The following is a 19904-nucleotide window of genomic DNA, read 5'->3' on the forward strand; positions in this document are numbered from 1 at the left end:
GGCCGTGCGCCCCTCTCCTAAAGCAGCTAACCAAGCTGACGTTTTCCCTCTGGCTTTTTCATGTCTGGAAGGTTCTGATGAAACCAGTTTCTCTTTAGTGTTTGCTGAGGAGTGAGAGCCATCACTTTATCTGAGCCGGATCCTAGAAAGGATGTTTTAGTAACTCCGATGCTTTGGTGCATTGTCCAGAGCCTGGGTTTTCTCATCTTTCCCCAAAGGGGAAGGTTTTAAAGGCCTTTGTGGGGAGACTGTGTAGATTTATAGTTGACTGCTTGTCTCCATGTTTAGGCCTCTGTCTGGGCATGCTCACAGCTGCCAGGCAACAGTGGAACGGGTCTGAAGAGATCTTTTCATTTAACCGGTGGCTGAGCTTCAGGAGTTGAGATGAAGACAGGGCGATCGTTTTTCTTCTTTGGGTTCCCAGGAATGTTTGGAATCTAGGTAGGGCTTCAGCTCTGTGTCGCCCGACTCTGAGCAGTGAGCAGGCCACAGGGTGTCTTCCATGGAAGGTCCCACCAGAGGTGCTCTGAGGTCTGCACCAGGACGTCTGAGGCCATGTTAACATTTCTTTACAGGTTTAATTACTTAGTTGGAGTTGGGTGTGTGTGTGCAAAATTAAAGCATAGGATTATCAGGTATTACATAGAATTGAAAAAGTGTTTTTGAAATGACTGAGATTTAGGATGGGGTGATAGGAGTTGATTTCCTCTAGAGCTATTTGGATAAAATATTTTTCTGCTGTCCATTTATTTTAAGTATAAAGGATGGATTCAGTAATTAACTCTGGGCTCAGCTTTAGTGACCACTAAGCCGTCGTCTTCAATGTGCCCTGCTAGACTCTTTGGCATATGGTATTTAACTTAGGCCTCACGGGAGCTTGTGTGCTAAGCTAATTGTTCTATCTCCATTTTATAGTGGATTGAATTCCACGTTCTCTTAGGGTGCGTGCTCCTGTGCCTAGCACTTACTGGGTCTGTTGAGTGAATACATAAGGGAAGTTAGGTTAGTAGGATTTGACCATTAGTAGGTATAGGAAGAGATTGAAGTCTGAAGACGGCCCATATTAGTTAGCTTTGCTCATTGCTATGACTGAATGCAGCTTCAGGGAGCAGGGGTTTACTTTTGGCTTGAGGTTTCAGTTCAGTTTAGTGGAGGGAACAACTTCTAGTATGGAGACCTGGAATCAGTGTAGGAGAGTGAGTGAGTGTGAAAATAAACACATGAGCCCGGTTCGCTGCTCTTCCTACTTCTGGTTCCCTGGGCCCCTGGCCTTGGGCATGTGGTTCCCCCTTAGTTGCTGGTTAGTACCTGCCAGTGGGTACTCACAGTGCTCTCACAGACACACTCAGAGGTGTACTTTCCCGATGTCTTCGACTCTCTCCATCCAATCGAGTTCACAGGCAAGATGAACCTTTATGGGGCTTTGATAGAGTTTGACCGTCAAGGAGATCTTAGTCTATCAGAAAGTGAGAAGGGAGAGGAATGTCAGGAGCAAGAAGAGGTTGCTGCCAGCTCATCTAGGGAGCCTGGGAGGTGGGCACTGTGTTGTGGATCCCGGCAGGATCTTTTCGAGAGTGTCCTCATGTGCCTCGCCGTCTCATCCTTAGCCTTCGCCATGGGGAAGAGAAAACCAGTAAACCACAGCTTTAGACTCCCATGCAACAGGAGGAAGCAGCTGGCAGGCTCACAGTATCCACTTGAAGTAGTGCAGAAAGCCCTTCATGTGCTCTGGTTTAGGATCAGCCATTGGCCACGTGGCTCGTGTGCCCACTGAGAGCTGCCTACTAAAGCCTAAGCTTCCTAAAGTCTGGATGTCTCTTTCTGACTCATCCAACCCAGTCTCGGACTCATGAGGCTTGGGTGGCATGGGTGGCAGAGGGGACTTTGTGGACCTGGCACAGTACCTTGTGGAGTAGAGGAGAGACTCCAAATCCAGGAGAGTGAGTCCTATCTAGAGTTACATGTAATGAAACAGTGGAGTTGGGTTCCTGGTATCTTTTCTACTCAAACGTGTCAGCAGTGTGCCCTGGATGTGCAACATGACAACCGGGTGATGTGCTGTGGGTGTGTCGGTTCATTCATTCACTTTCCAAATATTTTAAGAGTCCTGGTGTGATCGCTATCCAGTAAGGTGTGGTACCCGTCCTGTATCCTACATCCAGCAGTAATAGCATAGATGACTTAAAATAATAATAATAAAAAAACTTGGTGCCTACTGAATTTTCTTACTCTTTGTTAGATTTTTATCTTCAATTATTTTATTTTATTTTTTCCTTTCGAAACAGGATCCCGACCGTCTCAAACTCTGCCCTCCTGAGTGCTGGGCTCAGAGTTGTGTACCTGCCTTTCAGTTTTCAATTTTGACATCAAGACCCCTACTAAGACATTTTCCAAATTCAGTCTTCTCCTCGATTGTTTATTCCTCTTATAGGACTTTTGGTCCTTGCCCTAAGCAGTTTGTGTGACATGGCTTCCTTTTCCCCTTCCTTTGGAGCTGCTCGGATTCTAGAACATGGGCCATATTTGCTTATTTTTGCACGCATTGGAGTTCAGTGTTAGCTTCCGTTTGCCTAGCCCCATTGTTGGTGTTGTAGAAGTCCTACAGAGTCAGAGCCTGGACATTTGAAGGAGAAAGTGATTTAGCATGAATCAGAGGGGTGTGTGTGTGTGTGTGTGTGTGTGTGTGTGTGTGTGTGTGTGTGTGTATAAGCTGTGTATGGACGCAGTGTCAGGTGACTTCAGAGGAGGTGAGATTAGCGTCAGGCTGGCTGGGATAGCACATGGATATTTGGGAGTTAGATGAAGGCCATGGAAACTTGGAAGATGGTTGCAGCTCGCCATGGGGAAGGTCTGGGAGTAGAGAGGCATTCCAGGGAGAAAGTCCTGTGAGAACAGAGGTGTGGAAACCTGGAGGTTAGTGGGGCTGGCGTAGGGTTGATCAAGTTGAACTGCAGGCAGTCCAGAGGGCGTTGAAGGTGCTCAGGGCAGAGTTCAGGGTGGTCCCTGAGTGCGAAGTCAGCACCTGTCTTAGCTGCAGGCCTAGGCCAGCTTGAGAACAGCTGAGCCTCGGAAGCACGTACCTCCTTTGGATTGTCTGTACAGTTGTTTTTTTAAGTAAGGGGGATTGAGCCAAGGCCTTGAGCATTTTAAGCAAGAGCTATCCCTCGTCCTTATGTATTCAATTAAAAACCAGTTTATTAGTTCCTTGAGAACTCTGTGCAACATGCTTTGATCATGTTCATACCCCCTCCCACAACTCTTGCCGGTCCCGCCCCCTTTCCCCACCCATCCAACTTCTTTAAAAAACCCATCAAGAGCAGTTGTGCTGCCCATATCGTCTTGGGCGTGCGGTCTTAATTGACAAGGTTTTGGCTACTATCTGAGCATCGTCTTTATGCATCTAGCTGTGTTTTGTTTGTGTCTCTTTGATTTTAAAATAGCCTGCTGTGGGATTTTTCTCGATATGCTAATGAAGCCATGTTTTGTGGCCACAGAGGTCCTAGGGGCCCCCTCTGCTGTCAAGAAGTTCCAGTCTGCTCTGGTAGGCTGAATGCCTAAGATAATTCGGAATAGCTGACTCCAGCATCCTTAACTATCTAATGGTCTGGTCCATGATGCTAGCCCAGGATCCAAACCGCCTTCCTGGAAGAATATTGGAGCAAGGCTTGTTGAAGTGTCTTACCAAACACTGCTTCTGATAACCCGGTTAACCTGTGCCCTCCTCTTGTCATCCCTTGCAGATGGTCACAAGAACAAAGAAAATATTTGTAGGAGGATTGTCTGCGAACACTGTTGTGGAAGATGTGAAGCAGTATTTCGAGCAGTTTGGCAAGGTAAGTGCTGCCCCGGATGGACAGTAGTCGTCCTTGAACTTCCCTGTTGCCATTTACATGAAACTGTGGACGCTGCAATGGGAGAGTCTGGCTTTGGTTGGCGTGGAACCTTGTGCGCCTGCAGGAACACACAGAGTGGCCTTTCAGTACTGTTTGGCTGTCATTTGCCAGCCGCATGGAGCCAGGACTGGGAAGGGATGTGGGGTTGTGACTCACAGGGCACAGGCGCCCACAGAAGCTGTGAGAGGTAAAGCCCTGTGAGCCAGTTCTGGGATTCCATACACCTTGTATTTCTGGGAGATGACATTCAGAAATGAGGATGTCTGGGGCCCTTGGCCGCAGAATGTTCCCCCTGTTAAGTGCCCAAGGAGACTTAGGAAAGATGTTGGCTGTACCCGTCATCATTCTGATCTGAATGCCCACGAGACAAGCAAAATGACATCCTGAGGTATGCTGTTAGGGCTAGGAGTCCTCAGTCAGGAAATGGAGGGTGAGGAGAAGGTGTGTGTGGGGGGTTAAATAGACATATGAGATTAACATCTGTGGGTGTTGGCTTTGTCAGCTGCTTTCTAGTTGGTGAAAGAGGCGTATGAGTGGGTTCTTCCTGAAGGTGGCCATCTCCCCAGATGTCATGCTGCCCTGGGCTGGCCTTTATGTGGTCCTCTTTCTCTAGCTCCCACAGAAGCCATAGCTCTAAGGAGGTTGACAGGTGAATGGCTGAGCTGGCCCTTCACTTCCTGCTTCTTTGAGTAATTGTGGGTGTTGTTACGGGAGCCCAAGCAGGGGACCAGCTCCTTCCATCATAGTTCTATGCCTTCTCTGCTGACAGGCTGACGTGGCAGAGCTCTGTGGTATCCTGGGAAGGTGCCGTGCCCACTCAAAGCTTTTATCATTCATTTACTCCCACGATGGCTGTCCTATTTGCCACAGTCCAAGACAAGGGCACTGCCACCCACTAGTTGGCCTGAAGGTTCTGTGCTTTTGCTCGCTTGCCCAGGGCAGTGGACAGCCATGACTCAGTCACCATTTGTGTCTCTTCATGAGCCACTGCCTGAGATGAGGGCCATGACCTTTATTTAGCTTTGAATTGAAGATACCCCCCCCCCCCCCCCCCCCGCCATCTCTTGTATTAATCAACTTCTGCATGGATGGGAGACCACACAATGAAGAGAAAACAGTATCTTCCAGTTCAGCTGTGCATTTGGCATGGCATGGAATTTCCCACCCAGGTGGGTTTTGAAAGAGGCCTTCCTCATAGTCCTTCTGAACGTCCGGTCTGGGGGCTGACTCCTTCTGGGTAGTTCACAGGGAAAGCAAAGTGTGCTGATGGCCATTGGAGTTACAGGGCTTCTCTTTGCAAGAGCAGTTTATGACACTAGGGGAAGTAGCCATCCTTGGCCCCGCCCTGCCTCGGGAGAAGGATTGGAAGTAATTAAATGAGACAAGTCCTTCTTGCACCATACTCTGGGGGGTGGGGGCTCTTTGCTTTCTTTCCGCCTTCAAATTGAGTCCAGGGGTGGTGTTTGCAAACACGAGGCGGGATTTCTTTTTCGAGCCACAACCTGCCTTGGAATCTCCTAGGCCCATTTGCAGGTGTCAGGGAGGTTGCTGCTGCCTGGATGAGCTGTTACTCTGTTCCAGACAGGCTCATACTTGACGCAGACGGCGCATCTCTGCACATCCCCAACTCGGCTTTCTTTCCTCTCGGATCTCTCCCTCTTCCTTCCTTCCTTCCTTCCTTCCTTCCTTCCTTCCTTCCTTCCTTCCTTCCTTCCTTTAGTTGTTCCTCCTGAGCACTTACAGTCGTGACTCAGAGTGTCAGCAAGCTTCGGCCTTGCCCACGGTGGCTTCCAGCACCGCCTTGAGAACACTTGCCCCTTTGTCTCGGCAGCAGTCACAGACCATCTTCCCCAACATGGCACTTGCTGGGTTGGATGCTGCCCAGTTAATTGTGCAGTAATCTTTGTGGATTCTGTCAGGATGCATAAACTTAGGGAGTGTTTTATTAAAGGACGAAGGAGGCTTTGGAATGTATCAAAACCTGTAACACTCTACTCACCAGCTAGTAGCTCCTTTCATACATGTGCTCTGAGTCTTATCTGGGCTTGCCTTCCGAAGAGCTTATTTGTCGGTTGTTGGAGTCTAGTGGCCCCTTGGGCAGGGTTCACCGCCTCTCTGGATTCTGGTATTGTTCATTTGAATCCAGAATGATCAAAGTAGGGAGAGTCTTCTCGTAGGCCTTGGGGACCATGAGTAAAAACCAGCTGTTGCAAAAGGAAGTGGGTAAATTGACACATTGACTTACCCTTTGTTAAAGTGTATTCTGGTGTGTGTGTGTGTGTGTGTGTGTGTGTGTGTGTGTGTGTGTGTGTGTGTGTGTACACACGCCAGGGGTTGTGGAGACTGCCACATGAAGCATCCTCACAGCATGCACATGCACATATATGCCTGTGTGAGGTTGTTTGGAGCTATCTTGAAGCAAATTAGTGAGGTATAAGTTTGCTGCCTCAGAGGAATACTGCTCACTGTCAAATACCAGGTCAAGCCATTCCTTTCTGTTATCTTGTTCAGTTTTTCCCTGGGAGATCGTATTTGAGTGCTGCTAGGAGAGGAAGACTTGGTGTCTCTGCAGTATGCACAGGAGAGTGCCCCAGACTTGGGCACCCCCACCTTCTGTCTGCACTGAGAAGAAAGATGTCCTGGAGCCTCCTCGATTTCGAGGACGGTAGAGACCATAGGGATTTAAGTTTGAGCCAGAGTGCACACCCTGCTGCTTCTCTGCTTCCGTGTCTGCACTTTCACCTCAGCCTCCATGCAGGGTGCGCCACGTTTTAGGTTTCACTCACCGTCATTTGCTGTCCTCTCCCTTTTCCTGTCTTGCCTGAGGTGGCAGCTGCTCCAGCTGTTTATTTCAGGTGGCAGTCCACACGGACGGGACTGCTGCTGTCAAGGGGCTGAGCTAAGGGGAGTTTAAATATGTCATTGCTGTGAGTGGAGTGGGTGCAGAATGACACACACAGAGCTTTAAATAGCTCAGAATGGAGGCTTAGCAACCCTTTTTGCTTTTTCCCATTTTCCTCTCAGAAGATGCCCCCCCCCCCCCCATTAAAAATGCCGATACTTGTTTATATTAAAATGTGGTCATGAAATGAAGCATGGGACTCAGCAAACTTAGATGGCTGTCCTTCCCCACTAGGTGGCTGTTTCTGGTGCCTTCCATGGAGAATGGCAAGGTAGAAGGTATTCTAAGGCTTCCTTGCTGGGCCTGACTATGGGATGACCTCCAGCAACACCTTGGCAGACCTTGGTTCTGGCCTCAGTTTCCCTTAGAGGGAAGCTGTTGACAGATTTGTAAAGGCTAGTAAATTGCTTTGCAACCCATATGGTCTCTATTGTAGCTTCTGCTATTGTAGGGTGAAAATATCTGCAGCCAGCATGTAAACAGATGGCTGTGGTTGTGTTCCAATAAAACTTTATAAAAACAAACAGAGAACCAGATTTGTTGACCCCTGAACTGAATTATTCCTAAGGCTGGTCTTTAAGCTGTGAAAGTCCTGTAGAGAATGTTTAGATGTAAGTAGATAGATTATAACCCAGTATATTTATAGACTAACAAAAGAATACATTGCTCACAGTAGTGAGCATGGTATGTAGTAAGCAAAACAATCTTCAACACAGTAAAGTTTATTTCTGGGCTTCGTGATTCAGGGACAGTGCATCTTGATTTGAGACTACAGTCTTTATTTGGAAAAGGGCACTATTTATAATCTGGAATCTTCGTCGTATGAGTAAGAACCAGGAAAACTGAGTAAGTTACTTTCAGTCTTCCTTTTCCAGGCACTGGGTCTACATGATTGAAACTCAGGACGTTCGGATCTTAATCTTAAGATAGTTTTACTGTGTGTTGATGTTTCTGTTTTACAGGTACATGTTTTGGTGCTAAGCTTTTAATGCATTTTAAAATGTGCTTTCAAGGGTGTCAAGTGAGACACATGGCATCTCCATTATGTGGGTGATGAAAAAGAAGTTGTCTAAGATCACACAGCCCAGGCTGGGTGAAGCCTGGGTGGGCACTTGTGGCATAAGCTAGCCTCCACACTCTTGATAGAACCCTGCCTCTCCCCTGGCAGGCAGCAGACAGCACGCACAGAGAGCACGGTTTATTCATTTGTCAGAAACGCTGATGTCCAGTAATTTATTTAACTGCCTTGGTTATTCGGTGAACATTATCTGTGTTCATGATTTCATACATACAGGAATGATGTATATAGACCATTCCAAAACCTGGCAGATGACTGATGCTCTGATATGCCAGAGCAGAGCCACCCCAAAGAGCTCATCTCTTAACCAAGGTGCCCTGGCCTGGGGAAACACTCCCTACACATAGGTTTTTCCTCCTCCTCCTCCTCCTCCTCCTCCTCCTCCTCCTCCTCCTCCTCTTCCTCTCTCCACTCCTCTTTGTCCCCCTCCTCAAGTTCCACTCTCTTACATTCTTGCAAGGGATTTGGGATCAAAGAGGATTGGAAGCAGAATGACCCCTCTGCCTTGTCCTGGATAGACTAGAAAGTTTCCCACTTCCTAGCTGCTCCAATGATGCCAGGGCAGCTCCAGTGCCCAGTTCTGCTCGCTAGGTGATGCTTACTTTACAGGAGTCCAGTGAGAGCCATGGAGGCTTCCAATTATACTTCACATGGCGAGCTGTGTAATTAGTTTGGAAGACTTATGCTTAGTCATTGGTTTATCCTAATCGGCTTTGGCTTTTCCCAGCAACAAAGTGAGCTTATTTTGCTAAGCTCAACCGACTCTGCACCCTTTCTTTGTCTTGCCGTTTATTGTCTCACTCCTTTCATTCTGTTTTACTGCCAAAGTTCTGTTTCATTAGGCCTCCAAGTCATTTCCAATCCAGTGGGCTGCTACAATCCGGCCTTTATCACCCGCTGCCCCGGTTCCCATGTCCCTTCTGGGCCAGGGCCTGAGCTGTGGTTTGATAGGAGGGCTTTAACCCCTTCCTGGGCCCGCTGCTCAATGGTGGTGGTGGGGGCATCAAAGAAGGACAGGGTTTGGGAAATGATGGCTCCTCAGGTCCCAGGGAAGAGAGCTCTCTGGGAAGGAGGTAGAGGGTTCTTTGTGCTCTCCTTGCTAGAGCTGAGCTGTGTGAAGGGCTGAGAAAGTTAGCCATGGCTCCAGAGAGTGGCGTCTGAAAGCCTTATGGGGGAAAACAACTGGAAAGCAGAATGAACTGACTTTTTCATATAGGGGTCTCCTCATTTATCCCGCGGATGTGGGGGTTGGAGGGTACATATGTTGAGAGTGTAAACCCGGTGCCTGCTGCTTTCTAGCCCCAGGCTGTAGGTAGGGGTATGGAGGTGTGTCTGTGACCACCATTCAGATTTCTTTTGCTACAGAAAGTGTGAAGAGAATGTTACCCAGAAGGAAAAAAAATGGTATAAAGCCTTTGAAATTCGAAAAAGCAAGAGATTTGTGAGAAATAAGGAGGCAAGTTACTGGAAGTGGACTGTGATCCTGGGGTAGATTTTTATCACCTCCAAATGTGTGGTACAGATAAACAGCTCTGAACGGTGCTTGATTCTCTCAGGAGCCTAGAAAACAAACATCTGTGTGTGTCCTTTGTGGCTGTGTGATGCTCTCACAGGGCCTTCATCTTCTGAAGGGGTTTGCGAACGTGGGCTGCCTGGAAGGTGGGACTTCATCAGTCACCTGCTTGGCCTCTCCAGAGTCTGGAGTGTTCCTGAAAGTGTCTTCACTTGCAAGTAGGGTCAGGGAGGTTCGTTCCTTCCCTCACTGGCCGGCCATGGTGGAATTGTAGGTTTACGTTTTCGTCCTGTGGTAACCCCTTGCAAAGCCAACCCTGTCTCCATGTTACTTCCATTGTCTGTCTGGTGTGTGTTGTTCCTCACTTCAGAAGCACCTCCTCGGAGAAGGGGACATGGGGAAGGTCCTCCATAGGGGACAGCAGAGAGCTGACTCATTTCCCATAGGCACCTTTTAGGCCCCAGGGCAGACTGCGTGACCACCAGTTAACAAGGTCCTTGTGCTGGCCTGTAAATCATCCTGGTGCTCCAAAATTTTGTGTTTTCCTGTTCACTTCAGCCTCCCAACTCTGTTTCTGTTATGACCAGTGGAGTTAGAAATAGATTCAGCTCCCTAGCCTCGATTCTCCTAAATCTTCATGTTTTTGCTTCAAACAAGAATTCCTAAAATAGACAGTAGATTTCCAGGAAAGCTTCCCATTTCCCTCTTAGTGTACAAAATATAGCCAGCTGCTAGGCAAAAGGCATCAGACATTATTATTGCACTGTTAACAGTGTTTTAAAATATACAAATAGAAAAATATCCCGATGCCTTCTGGGTTGCAAGCTGGGAAAAACTTTGAGATTATGTTAATCAAATGGCATGTTCATTTGCATACTAGGTAAAGGAACAAGGCTTCATCTATGGCTCTTTCACTCTCTGTCCCAACACGGTTTAGCTTTACTTAATTTGAAAGAAGGCAGGGCCCAGGAGCTCTTGGGAGCAAAGGAGTTAATGAGGCCTGTGGTGGGGAAGGGAGGGAACATGAAGTACTTCCAGGGGGCTCACCTTCTCAGAGTCCTCCTGGAGGCCTCTGAAGAGGTCACTTACAATGGAGTTGTTAGCATAAGAAAGGAAAGCTTTCTCTCCCGAGATGGTTTTCAGTGGGAACTGAAAATGCACCAGAAACCATGGCCCAGGCTTGTGCCAGTGGGGGCAAGGGGTGGTTCTTCAGGGAGAGAAAACACAGTTCATTTAGACTTGGCATAGACATCCAACTCGATTGTTCTGTGGAGTGAGCATTGATATGGAGATCCTGCCCCGCCCCCACCGCATCAAGAGGGCGCCCCATTACATGGGTCACGTATGCTTTTCTTTTTCCTTGCTCTCTCTTCTCCTTTCCCCCCCCCTTCCTTTGTCCTCACAGAAACGGTCTGTGTAGAATGGCCCGGTTTTTCGAGTTTTCTGCCCCGTAAGTTTTTACAGCTCCCTATTTGGAGACTCCGATATCTTTGAATTAGCCGTAAGTGGGCTGCCAGTCGGTGCTTTATTTACATTCGAAGCCACAGTAGAGAAAAGACCCGGGAAAAGCGTTAATAAGCAGGAAGAGGCAGAAGCATTGCATTTCTGACTCTTGCCAACCTCACCACTGCCTCTAAAACCAATCACGAGGCTCACGGCTGATATTTAATAGCTTTTAGCTGATTATTTTTCTTCTCCTCCTCTTTCTTTTCTATCCAAGTTGACCTGGGTGTACTTGAGCGGAAATGAAGTCATCCAAATGCTGAATTAGAATAATCACGGCCCTCTAAGAATGAAATGGAAGCAGAGATTAAACGGTGGAGGAAAGCAGGCATTACTAAGCACCAGGGAAACTTTGCATAAAATAAAGAGGAGATTGAGTTTGTCTTCTGCTGTTTTCCATTTCCCTGTCACTTCGTGCCATCTTTCTTGGTGTCGAGCTAATGGCAAAGCGGGATCTGCTTTGCTTTAAGGTCACATACTCTCTGCCACCTGGGTGTCAGGGCTTTCTTCTTTGTGTTTCTGCGGTGGAAGGATCCGGATGGAGGGTCTGTGGCTGTGGAGGGCGCTAGATTACTTGTTGCAGCTGGAGTGGGTGAGGCGGATGGAAGAGCGGAAAAGAGGGCAGGAGGCAGCATACAGCAGGCCAACCATCCTGATGCTGTGACTGACAGGTTCCTGGTCGGGCCAGGTAAAGGTAGAGTGACCAGCTGTAACTGTACTAGTAAGGGGAAGTGGAGTCTTAGCCCGACTGACTACTTTATGCCCTGGAAAGGCCGGTCAGGTTTGATCCCCATGACCAGGCAGATTTAAATACTCCTTCCTCTGTGTCCTGAAACGCTCATTCACACCTGTTTACATTTTACCCTCATGATTTATTCCAGCAACTGGGGTGGGGGGGCAGTTAGCACAAGAAATTGTTAAATGAGAAAGTGCTATGGGGGAGGCAGGAAAATTGGTAATGGTGGTTTGGAGGGTAGCCTGCCTTTGGGCTCCTGATTGACTCCTACTTGGGGATTATTTCTGTGACTATTGAAAATAAATAATAATAATAATAATAAAAACATCTGCCCTCACTCAGTGAAGAGTGAGCTTCTTGTAGTTAAAGAGCAAAGTGAGGATTTAATTAGATTTAAAAGCCCAGCAGAGTGGTTTGTTTACAGGAAGTGGTTTTTAGGTGGTCTGCTCTAGAAGATGCCGTTCCTGCAAGTGGGTTTCTTACAGTGAGAGATTCTTGGTTGTTGAGGTCGCTATCGGCCTTTTATAATTGGAGGCAGAGGTGAATATTTTCTGACTTGCTTATAGCGTGTTAGTGTTAGCATTCAAAGAAACCACTTATGGTGCTTTTCAGTTAAGGAAAAATAAACGAGAACGTGGAATGATCAGAGACAGGCTTTCTGACTGGGTTCCCACTTTGTTCTGGACTGTCAGAAAGGCATCAAAGGCCGCAGGGAGAGGACATGCTGTAAGCCTTCTAAGGCATGAGACCTTTTTTTTTTTTTTCATATTTGTCTCTTTAAAAAAACACCCAACCCCCCTTTTCCCGTGGAGTAGTGAAAGACGGAAGAATTATCAACCATGTAGCTGTCCCAACTTAGCTGCCGTCACTGTTCGGATTCAGGGATTCCTTCTGTGTCTACCTTTAACTCTTCTAGTTGAAGCCCTGGGTTCTTGCTTCATGTGAGATGCTCATGGTGAAGGATGGGTGCCTGACCAGCCACCCGGCATCTTCCTGGAGGTTACCAGTAAACACCTACACACACACACACACACACACACACACACACACACACACACACACATCTCTTTAGACAAGGACTTTAGCCCAGGCTGGCCCCAAACCCTGTGTGTAGTCAATAATAACCTCAAACTTCTGATCCTTCTGCCGCTGCTTCTTAAATGGTGGGCTTTTTAGGTACATACCACCACATCTGGTTCTATGTGTTGCTGGTGTTTGAACCCAGGAACTTGGGCATGCTGGGCCAGCGCTCTACAACTCATCTACATGCTAGCTAGGCCTGGTAACTGTTACTTAATGACTGTTTGTTAACACTTGTTATATAGAATAACTATTACGGCACAGAAGTCCACAAGTGTGTGATTCTTGTCGAAAAATACAGTCTTCTGTTTGCTTGAAAATAGCTCCTGGCCATGTCTGCCTACCTTTCTGGTTACAAGGGGGACTGCCTTTTCATTCCTTGACCTTGAGAATGAAACTCTGGGGTTGGTTACATTTTTCAAAAAATCTCCAGGTAATTTGTTATAGTTTTATACCTCACATGGTCTTCTAAAACCATTCAGCTCTGTCACTCTATCAGACAAGAGATAAACACAATATGGAAATAAATGTTGGTGGCTTTGTCTCAATAAAACTTTATTTACAGAAACCAGGAGGCAGCCTGATTATACAGCAGGCTGTAGCTTGCCAGCACACAAGCTTAGGATGTTGCCTGGTTCGTAGAAGGTTTTATTTATTTGTTTGTTTTTTCACTTCTCTGATTCAAACCCAACTCATCTACTTACTAGGGAGTCCTTTCACTCCTCTGCCTCTGTTTCTTTACCTGCAAACCAGGATAAGGACGGTACATCACACACACACACACACACACGTAATGTTTGCCTATTACACGTAAGATGACCATGAGAATTAAATGAACAACTGCATCTGGAGTTATTAGCATCCTGGCGGAAACAAAAGATCGTAACTCAGGTCTTTCACCAACCTGGGAACAACACAAACTGAAAAAGTTCTCTCCAGATCCTCACGACATAAAGATGAGGTTGTATCATTTTGATGAGATGTACCCCGAGTTCAGTCCAGCCACCTCTGTGATTCCAGTTGTACCCCGAGTTCAGTCCAGCCACCTCTGTGATTCCAGTTGTACCCCGAGTTCAGTCTAGCCACCTCTGTGATTCCAGCTTGTGGAAGACCTTCAGGTTGCTCTGCCTCTGGAGAACACAGGATTGTCCAGGGCCAAAGAGGAATTTTTGTAGTTGGACCCTGTGGATAAACTCTTTTAACTTTTCTGAATGATGAAGCCTTTTGGGGAGTAAAGAATATTATCTGGAAATTGTCCCAGGAATACTTAGCTGATGTTTATTAAAACACATTTAAATATATTGATCCACTAATGTGTTTACTGCATTTATTTTGCCTCATGGGAGAGCTTTTCACATCCTCACTAAGTTTTCTTTCCTTTTCCTGTACATATGATTCTCATAAGTTTGGTTTTCCGGCCTCCTTTGAATTTACAGCAAATATTAAGGGATGGGAAGATGTTAATAAACTCAGTGTAAAGCAGGGGGGAGAAAACCCTATAACGACAAAGAGCCTTAGATCTTCAAAGCTCCATCCACATCATGGGACCACTTAGTGCAGGAAAAATAGCCATTCCTCCTCATTAGGCCCAGAAAGCGCTGCGCCTGTGGCCTTGCGCACGGTTCGCTCTTGATTGTGCCATGCCATGGATCTCAAGGATGTTCTGGGGACCAGGCACTGAGCTGGGAGCCACTGTCCCAGGAGTAAATCAGACAGACACCAACCCTGCTTCCTTGTAGCCTGTTCGCGTGAGGTACAGATGGACAAGGACAAACTCTAAACTAGCAAGCAAATAATAAAATGAATTTCAAATTGTGTCAGGAAGAAACAAACCAGGCAGGGCTGGGGAAAATCCAGACCGGGTCTGTGAAGAGGGCGGTCTTGGATTATTTACCTGTAAGCCCAATGTCCGCTCTTTGCCTCCATGAGCCTTCGCATTCCAGTAAGCTGGGGCCCAGGCAGTTTACTGGTGGGGAGCCTCAGGACTGGCCTGGCCAGGTGCTTGGTAAATAGTCAAGGAATGATTGGATGAGGTCTCTGATTAGAGGGCAGAGCTGTGACAGTCATTAGGAAGGAGCTTCAAGTGGTGAAATTCGGATTGCTTTTTTTTTTTTAACTGGGCTTTAAGGGAGTATATTATTCAGCTTTAGCTGGGGCACTTTTCGTGGGATCCTGATATTCTCTTGCAGATCAGTGTAAATGAGAGTATCAGGCCGTAGCCAAGGCTCTGTGGAACTAAGATAGTATTTGGGCACCGTGGGCAGGGCAGCAAGGCCCTTCCAGAGCGGGTCTTGCCACAGAGGGTCCACACAGGACTTTTCCAGAGATGGAAGGCATGCTCGGAGGCTAACCCTGACGTCTCTGTAGTCCCTCTCCTCTGCTTTTCTTGCTGTCTTTGGTCTAAGGAAGAGCCTAGCTCTTTCAAGTGGCAGGACTTCTCAGGTGGCCTTCCTGATTTTTCAGGAGACAGTAGAAAGCCTTGACTTGGCCAGGCTCATAGGTGTATGCATCCTCCAGGGTTGGACACTAGGTGGTAGTTGGGGCTTCTCCCTGAGACTGACTGAATGGTGGTCAGCCAGGTTTGGGAATGCAAATGGTACAATTACGTTAGGCCCAAACACAAACATTTCTGTCATTCTGAAATCCAGTTGGCGCAAGGGAGGATGTGTTGGTGGGACATCTTCCCCTTGAAAGAATGAAGGAGCACCACTGTTACTGAGGGCGAACTCTCAGGCTTTGTTTAGATGACGTGGGATAATATTGAATGGTTGGGACTTTGGAATTCAGTTGACCTAAGCTTGAACATAGATGTATCGATTTAACTGTCCTGAGCCGAACTTCCTGTCTAGTTAAGTGGGCCTACATTTTCATTTACAGGGTTTGTAAGAGTGAATAGAGTTGGGGCTGGAGAGATGGCTCAGTGGTTAAGAGCACTGGTTGTTCTTCCAGAGGACTCTGGTTCTTTTCCCAGTGCTCGTGTGGCAGCTCACAACTGCCTGGGACTCTAGTTCCTGGGGCGTCTCATGCCTTCTTCTGGATCCTGCAGGCTCTGCATGCACATACCGCACAGACACATGCAGGCAAAACACTCATCCACAGAAAACAAAGTCAATACGTTTTATAAGCGTGACTAGAGACAAGTTTAGTCAGGGTCTGGTACCTAGGCATCCAGTGATGGCCTCCTCTTACCTTCTCTGCTTCTCCATCTGGCTCCTCCCTCCCTTTCTCCCTTCCCATAAAGTCTCAGGTTGCACAGTATGGCCTTGAACCTCCTGTGTGGTTGAGGATGACCTTGTCCTTCTGATCCTCCTGCCCCTACCTCCTGAGGGCTGGGACTACCGGCATGAGTCATCACACTTAGTTTTATGAGGTGCTGGAGGTGGAACCCAAGGCTTTGTGCATGGTAAGGAAGCCTTCTACCAGCAAAGCTGCCTTTGCAGGACCCTGCTGCCAATGACTGACTCCCCACCAAGTCTGCCTCCCCTTATAAGCACCCTGCTTTCGTCTGCATAGATCTCTTCCTTCTGCCAAGTTTCTAAGGGACTAGTTTCGTAGTGACTCCAGTGCCCTGCCTCCCTAGCACCTCCTCAGGCAGCCTTCTGACAAATTCAGCATCTTAGATACTGCTAGATTTAACCCAGCTGGAGCTACTGGGTGGGTGGGTGAGCAGGGAGGATTTGGCTTTTTCTCCTCTTATGCTAATGAAGTGAATATGGCAAGGAGTCACAATATTTTCTTTCCAGGCAAAGAAATGTTGTAGTAGAGAAACAGCATGCAGGGGAAGCAAATGTGAGCGCGCTGGATTCTCTCGAGGGAGGAACGGGACAAATTGTCAGCTTCTGTTGAGAAGATAATGCTTGCACTTTGATAAATGCCAAGTTTCTGTGGAAAGCCACCATCGTCTTAGTGATTCCCCCAAGTCCTCACATAGGCTGACAGCTGCAGCTTTGCTTAGACGCAGGGATTGGTTGGGAGTGGGGGCGTGTGTGTGCAGTTGGTTGGTTTGTGTTGAGAAATCTGTTCAAAGTAAGCAACTTTGTAAGGCTAGAGGTCCCCAGCGCAGCTAGAGGGGGGTCCCCACCCCTCATGGAAGAGGCACAAGAGACCCTGAAACAGTTATTCTCCCCTCTGCTCAGAAAGCTGCTGCTGTAACTCCATTCCAGTTGATTCCAACGGGCCTACTCTGAGAGAAGCGGCTCTTTCTTCAGACTGGGCTTTTTTCCATGGCTGGCTGTCCGCAGCATCCCTTCTTGATGAGGCTGTGTCTGAGTCGACTTCAGTACCCATCATGCCCTGGATAGCTTCTCTCAGAGTTACTCCTCGGGCGCTTTGTGGATTCTACTTAACCCCTTCTGCTAGGTGAAGCTGCCAGTCTCAGGCATGTGCGGAGGGAGACCTTTGACTTGGTGGGGTGGTTTCTGGCAGGAGGCTCTCAGGGTCCTGGAGACCATGGAAAGGGCTGGAGGAGGAGGGAGGTGTCCATCAGCTGTGGTCAGAAGACCCTGGCGTGGTTGTACTTGAACTCTCATCCATGCACTCAGTCACCATGTCTCAGGAGATGAGTACCATATTGGGCTTGAGAGCCCAGCAGGGCAAACTTGCTTGTCTCTGGGGAAACATGCACTCCAGGATTGGAGCACCGGAAAGTGAACTGCAGTTTGGAGACGGCAAGAGGAGCCGCCTGTCCTTCATTCCTGCCGTCTCATCTGTCCAGGGCCTGCGAAAGCTGGGCTGTGTTCTCCTTCATTTGGCACCAGCCTGAACATGGGCCTAGGAAGAAGTGCTTGGCAGGCTTTTGTTCTGGATCCATGGAGGATCAGTATGGACACAGAAGGCAGGGAGAAGCCCAGAGGTGACTCGCTTTGTGCACCCCTGGATAAGCAGTCCTGTGTGTACCCACTTCAGGAAGACCCAAATCATGATTGCCCATTCAGTGGGCTTGAGATAATGTCTTGCTTTGTCGCCAGCTGGAGAGGGGTGCAGGGGGCAGCCCAGATATGAACATCTACTGTCACCTTAGCCTCACCCTCACCAGAGGTGATTTGCCGACATCACTTGATTATTTGACCCCAGAGTTGGGCACTGGGAACCGTCTCTTTAATGGAAGAGAACCACAGGGAACATTGCAATTCAGTCCCATGGCTTCCTACATGCCTCTCCCATGGAATCTGCTCATGAAGTGATTGGGCCGCCCAAGAGAATGAAATGGCCAAAGCTGACTCCTCAGATGCACCTTGACATCTGAGTGACAGTTGAAGTAAAGGAAAGCCTGTATAAGTCTTGAAAATTAAATGCATTGAGTCTACCCACCCCTTGCCCCTTAAAGCAGCAACAACAAAAAATGCCATTTGTAGCTAGAGTTTTCCTGCCTGGCCCAGGGTCAGGGCAAATCTCTCTCACCTGGCTGTCCCACAGCCACTCAGACCTGACCAAGTAAACACAGAGACTTATATTGGTTACAAACTGTATGGCCGTGGCAGGCTTCTTGCTAACTGTTCTTACAGCTTAAATTAATCCATTTCCATTAATCTATACCTTGCCACATGGCTCGTGGCTTACCGGCATCTTCACATGCTGTTTGTCATCGTGGCGGCTGGCAGTGTCTCTGACTCAGCCTCCCACTTCCCAGCTTTATTCTCCTCCTTGTCCCGCCTATACTTCCTGCGTGGTCACGGGCCAATCAGTGATTTATTTACCAACTAATCAGAGCAACACATTTGCCATACAGAACATCCCACAGCAGCCGTTGTCTTCATAAGCATCAGGTACATTCAGTTGTCTAGTCCTCCGCTCGTTTCTTACTGGTATTTGAATTCTGAGCACCCTGCTCTTGAACCAGGGTTGGCAGACTTCACCTGGAAAGGGCCATACAGTACACACTTTCGATTCCATAGACCATTCAGTCTCCAGTTCGGTCACTGGGTTCTGATGTTGTGCACAAAGCAGCCACAGACAGTATATAAATGAACGTGCATGGCTGGGTTCCAGTTTTTATTTACAAACACCAGGCAGCAGGCTGCATTTGGACTGTAGCTGTAAGACACATCCCTCGGTCTCCACCTCGAGTCTCAAACTAATGATTTATATCCCAATATCATAAGAGTCAGTTGTAAACTTACTTGGGAAGCATGGGCATGCTCATTTGAAATAATAGGCCTTATAATGTCAGCAGTGGAGGCCCCTTTTCCAGTCTGTTTGGAAAAATCTTCTAGATTAGCCACAAATACATGGATTGTCTAGAGGAGGGCACGTGGCAGCCCTTGCCAACCATGTTATAGTGCGCAAGGAGCAATGGTCTGGGGCCTGGCTGCTTCTCTGGCATGGTCTAAGGTATTGTTGTTAAGCACCCGCTCTGGATGTCTGTGGTAGTCACCAACTAGAGGACTGTACCCATGAACACATAATGCAGTCTTGTTCGGTCACACACTATTTCTCCAGCTGCATTCCTGAACTCGTCAGGCCCGAATGGAAGCTTCATGAAGCTTCACGCAATGGCTCCTTGACTCTGCTAACTCACACTCATGAGCTGAGAATTTGTTTATAAACATTTTCCTAAAAGAAGACGAGGGGAAGAAAGATCCACATGGATTCGTTTCTGCCTCCTACCCCTGCTTTTTAAAACTACTAACAAACGCCGGGCGGTGGTGGCGCACGCCTTTAATCCCAGCACTCGGGAGGCAGAGCCAGGCGGATCTCTGTGAGTTCGAGGCCAGCCTGGGCTACCAAGTGAGTTCCAGGAGAGGCGCAAAGCTACATAGAGAAACCCTGTCTCGAAAAACCAAAAAAAAAAACAAAACAAAACAAAAAAAAACAAACTACTAACAAACAAAAAAACCCAAAAACCAATGATACTGACTTGATGGGCCATGAGAATGTAGAAGCCAACATTTGCTGATAGTTGCCTAAAGCCTGAGCTGAATTCAGCTAAACACACACTAAAAAGAGCGATATATTTATACCTGAAAAAAACTCGATTTGATGCAAGCTGCTTATTTCTCCATTGTGGTCACGTGGACCGAAGTTCTTCGTATGAAATGTAATTTACACAAATTAGTCCAAGGCAGGTAGAGTGTGAAATTAAATTGATGCCTTGATTTCTGTATTCTCCGGTAAGTATTCCTCTGAAACTTTGTCATTACTATGCTGGGAACTTGGACGCCCTCCCCACCCCACCCCCATCGCCTATCTCTTTCTGTTTT

The 19904-nt window shown here is 47.6% G+C and overlaps 1 protein-coding gene across 18 annotated transcripts in view; it reads left to right on the forward strand.

Moving 5' to 3' along the window:
- Positions 1-19904, forward strand: part of Msi2 (musashi RNA binding protein 2) — a 366225-nt gene that overhangs the window by 120032 nt on the left and 226289 nt on the right. For 17 of the 18 annotated variants that reach the window (XM_052757213.1, XM_052757205.1, XM_052757208.1 and 14 more), the window contains exon 6: positions 3741-3833. In XM_052757213.1, the coding sequence (XP_052613173.1) occupies positions 3741-3833 (93 nt within the window). Of the gene's footprint in view, positions 1-3448; positions 3542-3740; positions 3834-19904 lie in introns of those variants that run through there. The other variant, XM_052757218.1, reaches the window with a different exon arrangement.

This window comes from Peromyscus californicus, unplaced genomic scaffold (assembly GCF_007827085.1).
Source record: "Peromyscus californicus insignis strain IS unplaced genomic scaffold, ASM782708v3 Scaffold_3__1_contigs__length_106647218, whole genome shotgun sequence".
Taxonomy (NCBI): Eukaryota; Metazoa; Chordata; class Mammalia; order Rodentia; family Cricetidae; genus Peromyscus; species Peromyscus californicus.